This window comes from Diaphorina citri, unplaced genomic scaffold, assembly GCF_000475195.1.
Source record: "Diaphorina citri unplaced genomic scaffold, Diaci psyllid genome assembly version 1.1 scaffold108, whole genome shotgun sequence".
NCBI classification, from domain to species: domain Eukaryota; kingdom Metazoa; phylum Arthropoda; class Insecta; order Hemiptera; family Psyllidae; genus Diaphorina; species Diaphorina citri.
Window position 1 is genome coordinate 94,254 of NW_007377545.1, and position 6,000 is coordinate 100,253.

General features: G+C 34.6%; 1 protein-coding gene across 1 annotated transcript; it reads left to right on the forward strand.

Annotated features, from left to right (window-relative positions):
• Positions 1-401: 401 nt before the first annotated feature.
• On the forward strand, positions 402-4,922 carry LOC103524617 (sensory neuron membrane protein 1). Its single transcript, XM_026819973.1, has 7 exons — positions 402-521; positions 1,909-2,066; positions 2,385-2,532; positions 2,958-3,213; positions 3,778-3,896; positions 4,042-4,173; positions 4,440-4,922. The coding sequence occupies exons 1-7, from the start codon at positions 414-416 to the stop codon at positions 4,710-4,712; spliced, it is 1,194 nt and encodes a 397-aa protein (XP_026675774.1). The 5' UTR covers positions 402-413; the 3' UTR covers positions 4,713-4,922.
• The last annotated feature ends 1,078 nt before the right edge of the window (positions 4,923-6,000 follow it).

Here is a 6,000-nt window from a genome sequence, read left to right on the forward strand (position 1 = left end):
GAATTCGCATGATCCATATTAACTCGATTGACTGTGACATATTGACTAGTTTTAGACCCCCAGAACTTTAGAGTAGTTTAGAGTAATAATTACTCGGGCTTCTTTTCGTGTTTTTGTCTTGGAAATGCGTTCTCAATTTCCGCCCTCTTTTCGGCTCTATTTTCCGCAAGACACACTACTTAGCATACTCTATTATTGTCTCATTCTTTCTCATGTGGTTAGAACTACTGTTGGCTGATGTCTAATTAATTTCCCGATGACCCTGTATTTTAATGACATCCTGAGAAACAAATTATACACTACTGGTATTGTCCTATCCTAACTCCTAACACGCGACCTATAGTGAGGAGACACCGATTACCTCAACAAATCCATCAGTAAAGTTTGAATCCAGCAAACCAACAACATCAAGCATGCCTCCGGGATCTGGATTCATTATTGCCGGAGCTGTACTTTTGGTATTTGGCGTTTGGTTTGGGTGGTTTGGATTCAAAGGAATTTTAAAAAGTCAAATTGGAAAGGTAATAGAAAACTAAATGTAATAGAAAAGTAAAAAGTGAATTACTAGACCCTCGGGAATATTTAAATTTATAATAAAATAATATCATCAACCTCAGTGGTTTAAAGGTTAGCTCAGTGGATGGCGGATGAGGAGGTTGCTTTTGGTATTTGGCGTTTGGTTTGGGTGGTTTGGATTCAAAGGAATTTTAAAAAGTCAAATTGGAAAGGTAATGGAAAAATAAATGTAATAGAAAAGTAAAAAGTGAATTACTAGATCCTCGGGAATATTTAAATTTATAATAAAATAATATCATCAACCTCAGTGGTTTAAAGGTTAGCTCAGTGGATGGCGGATGAGGAGGTTGGTGATTCGATAGCATAGTGTATCAATAGAGGAACGAAACACAATTAACTTTCCAGTTAAAGAACAATAATATTTTTCTAATGATCTTGATCTAATCTGATGCATTGATTTTTCTTGATCTCGGATTTTCTCTTCGAATTTAGGTTTTATTATCCAGCTTGAAAAGTAAAAAGTGTGCATAATAAATAATTCAATTTTCATTACGGATAAAGGAGCTAATTTAAATAAGTAAAATTGAAAATGTAGGTATTTCCATTTAAGTAATAATAATAATAATAGTGTTTATTTATACTGCTCGCATAGGATTGAAAAGTCCCTTTACTCCAGCAGTAGGCTACTACTACTACTACTGTGGTCAAATTCTCAATTTATGTTGAGGATAAAATTCCATACCTCGGCTGGGATTGAACCCACGCCCTCCTGTTTACCAGGCGAGCGCCTTGACCTATTGAGGATAAAATTCCATACCTCGGCTGGGATTGAACCCACGCCCTCCTGTTTACCAGGCGAGCGCCTTGACCAAACCACCGAGGCTTAGTCTGGCTGGGGGAATTTGAACAGAGAGTGTAGACCTGTTTAATCTGGCTAAGGGACTAACAGATAAAATTCCATACCTCGGCTGGGATTGAACCCACGCCCTCCTGTTTACCAGGCGAGCGCCTTGACCACTACACCACCAGGTGGTGTAAGTAGAGAAGAATGACTCAGACACTCAGACAAAGTATCAACTTACGTACGGGTTAAACTTGTCATTATTTTTCAATCACGAAAGTAAAAATTATGGCCATGTGTAAACATTTTAACAGTCAAATTTCGTCATGGATTTAGGTATTATACCTGCTGCGTAGAACGGACTTAGTAGTGCATTTTCTTTCATGAATCTGGACAAGATTTTTTCCTGGTACTTAATAGTGTAATTTTTTCTCCTAAAATGTAAAACTTATAAAAGCCCTCGTTGAAAATGCTGAAAAGGACTTTTAATTCCAAAGTATCTAACTGGTATTTTATTCTGTTTAATCCTAAGTAATTATCGTGAATTTCAGCAAGTGCAATTGGTAGAGGGCACAGAAATGCGAGCTGTATGGTCCAAATTGCCCCTGGCTATTTATGATGATATTTACTTCTTCAATGTGACAAATCCGAATGATGTCTACAAAGGAGAACCACCACAACTTGAACAAATAGGACCTTATTGTCTTGAGTAAGTACCAAATTCAAATCTCCTGTTTTTTTTTTTTTTTCTTTTTTTTTAATCACTGAATTATTATACAAAATACTTATAAATTAACATAGGTACATAACTTATATTAAATCAAATTGAAGCTCCTTTTTGAGCTTTTTGGTCACGTGTTCTGAATTCACATGTTTTCTTCTGGATATTCTTGTTGGTGGAGATGTCATTTTTACTTTTTCCTCTTGGTAATTGAAAAACTGTAGGACAAGAGAATTTAAAATAAATTTACGACACATTAATACAATAAGTACCATTGTGATGTAACTCATCGATTTTATTTTTCAGTGAATGGATGGAGAAGGTTGGCTTGATAGACGACGAAGCAACTGATTCTGTTGCGTTCAATTTCAAAAGCACTTTTTATTTCAACGAGAAACGATCAAAAGGGCTCACTGGGAATGAAGAAATCGTTATGCCCCACTTTATTTTACTGGTAAGTTTCTATTCAGTTTTCTTCTTTATATTCTTTGTTATAATGCTTGTGGTTTAACTCAACGCAAACAATTATTTTCATTCCACCATGAAAAATAGATCTTGAAATCACGAAACATCTTGAGTGATACGTGGAATTATTTAATAATCCCAAACCATTCAAATAGCAGCTTTGCCATGAACTAGTGAATCAGGAAACACCTCTCTTTATCTTGAATATTTATTGGAGTTAAATATTTCCAGGGTATGCTGCTACAAACTGCAAGAGATACTCCTGGAGCTTTGGCTTTTATCGACAAAGCCATTGACCCCATATTCAACGGACAGATAATCCCAAACCATTCAAATAGCAGATTTACCATGAACTAGTGAATCAGGAAACACCTCTCTTTATCTTGAATATTTATTGGAGTTCAATATTTTCAGGGTATGCTGCTACAAACTGCAAGAGATACTCCTGGAGCTTTGGCTTTTATCGACAAAGCCATTGACCCCATATTCAACGGACAGAAAAGTCTCTACCTGAAAACAACACCGAATCAAATTCTTTTCGAGGGCATCTATTTGAATTGCACGTCGAAGAAAGTTGCACCGAAAGCCATCTGCGCCGTGTTGCAGGCCAAGGGCGCAGAAATGGGTGTTCAGAAAGCAGGCGATAATATTTACAAAGTATCAATCTTTGGTCATGTAAGTACTCGGGAATTCATCTATCTGAGTTGGGATTTGTTTTCCCTCTTTTTATACGAGACCTTGTTTGGACTGCTGAGGTAAAGGAACTTTTCAGTCCTATTCGGGCAAGATAAACAAGGTATAATCTATTCTATTCACCTTTTACCCGATGCTCTAAATGTGGATGGGCAAAATTCTGGATTTGAATAGGTAGATATGAGTAACTTCTAGCTTCTGAGAAATACATTGTCAGCTAATCATGTACCTATTTGTATTCTACCTCATTGTTAAGGTTTTTAATTTGAGTACCTACAATTTTTAGTTTTTTGTACTAATCATGCCAATTAAATACACGTTCCGAGTATCTTTTTAATTTTCAATTAAATTGGTGCAGTGCAAGAAATTCTCAGTCAATTATTTTGGCTTTGATTATAAAGTAGTCAGTGTTTTATTTAGCCTGTGTGCTTAGAACAAGGTGTCCTATGCTAAAGATTTCTGCTTCTCGGCAAAGTCAAAGTTTCGAAGTTTTTTTCGGCTCTGATTTTCCCCATTTATTTTAAGTTCGTTTATTTTTCAGGTGCTCCTATGATTTTAACGCAGCCTCATTTCTACGACGGAAGTGAAAAATATCTGAGTCGTGTCAGAGGATTGAATCCGAATAAACAGGATCATGGAATTTATATGGACATTGAACCGGTAAGCAAACTATATTATGAGACAACATTAAAAACACAATGAGACCATCTCTTGATCTGGTTTTCAATCCTCAGTTTAAGCTCATTTTCACAAATCTTCAGATTGGCTCGATTTTCACCAAATAAAATTTGCTGGTCCATTTCAGATCACCGGAGCTGCATTTGATGTTCGCATGAGACTTCAATTCAATATGTTCATGTATGAAATGAAGAGGGTCCACATCACCCATAATTTAACGAGCACCCCAATATTACACCCGTTGTTTTGGATAGAATCGGTGAGCTATAGAATGCCAATATTGAGCTAACAATCTTTGGCACCCTAATATTTGTTCCTGTGTTTTATTTTATAATTTTATTAAAGTCAGTAGATCTTGTAACACCTACCATTTTTTGTAACGCAAATTTAATGGTATGATAATATTCTATTCTATTTGACTCTAAGTGCTCTTGCTTGTTTTGGATAAAATAGCTACCATTGCTGCTACCACAATTAGGAGCTACCTCAGTACCACTATATCTCCTGTTTTTCTCTCATTTTCAGAAAGTGGAACTAGATGACTCGCTTCTGAAACCTATCAAGATGTTGTACACTGTGATCGGTGTAGTCAAAGTGATAAAATGGCTGATGGTGCTCGGAGCGTTTGGTCTCATGGGATATGGTGGATACAATGTTTTCCTTGCTAATAAGAACAAAGTCAAAGATGTCGTACAGAACACGGTCAGAAAAATGGACTTCAACGGACAAAATTCTGACGACAAAAACAAAATGGATCCTTACTCTGGAAGTGGCCCGAATGATAAGATAAAATATTGAGGACAATTAGTAGAGGGGGTTTGTCTATAATCTATACTTTAATGACAAAATTATAACTAGGTATAGGTGCTCTATTTAAAAATCTATAATGATTTTGTCTACACAAACTTGTCCGCTTAAAGTTCCAACACTTGCCTATATCGATCGGCACTTTCCTATCTAACAATCATATTATAGACTTTAACTGAACAGTAAAATTATTCATTCAAAGCGAATACTTAAAGTTCCACTTGCCTATATCGATCGGCACTTTCCTATCTAACAATCATATTATAGACTTTAACTGAACAGTAAAATTATTCATTCAAAGCGAATTATCATCATCTTTATTATTTCTCCTCTCCCCCTCGTTTTTTTTCTTGCTGATGGTTCTACTTAAACTAATCATCAAACGAATTTTATTTTAATTAGACATCAGTATTTTTAAGAGTCCCAATATTATTTACCAAGAAAGATCAAGAAGATTCCCTCATCTATAAATTGTAGAAAAGGAACTTTCGTATTTTAATGTCTTGCACATTGCATAACTAATAGCAAATACCAGGCTTTCATAAAAACTAGGTAACATTTTAAACTTATTTTAAGTTAAAAGACTGGGTTAAGCAATTTGATTGGATAAAATATGTTCATAAGTTAGATAAAGACTATTAGTTTAGTAAGGTATTGTCTAAATACTCTAAATAGCTTGCTGATGGTTCTACTTAAACTAATCATCAAACGAATTTTATTTTAATTAGACATCAGTATTTTTAAGAGTCCCAATATTATTTACCAAGAAAGATCAAGAAGATTCCCTCATCTATAAATTGTAGAAAAGGAACTTTCGTATTTTAATGTCTTGCACATTGCATAACTAATAACAAATACCAGGCTTTCATAAAAACTAGGTAACATTTTAAACTTATTTTAAGTTAAAAGACTGGGTTAAGCAATTTGATTGGATAAAATATGTTCATAAGTTAGATAAAGACTATTAGTTTAGTAAGGTATTGTCTAAATAGACACCTTCTCTTTTAACTAAGTACCTACAAATATTATTCCCTAGTGTAGCTAAAGAAGTACTCACTAATTTGCTCAAATTATTTCCTCCATTGCTCAAATACCTACCTACCTACTTGTACTTTTTTAAAAAAAAAACATAGTGATATTGATATTTACTTTCTATTACATTAAATATAGCCACTAAATAAGCAAAACGATCCAATTGTAGATAATTATGTACTTACCTGATACCTACCTCTTAACTTGAATGGAAATTTCTCTCCTCAGAACTAGAAATATACCTACA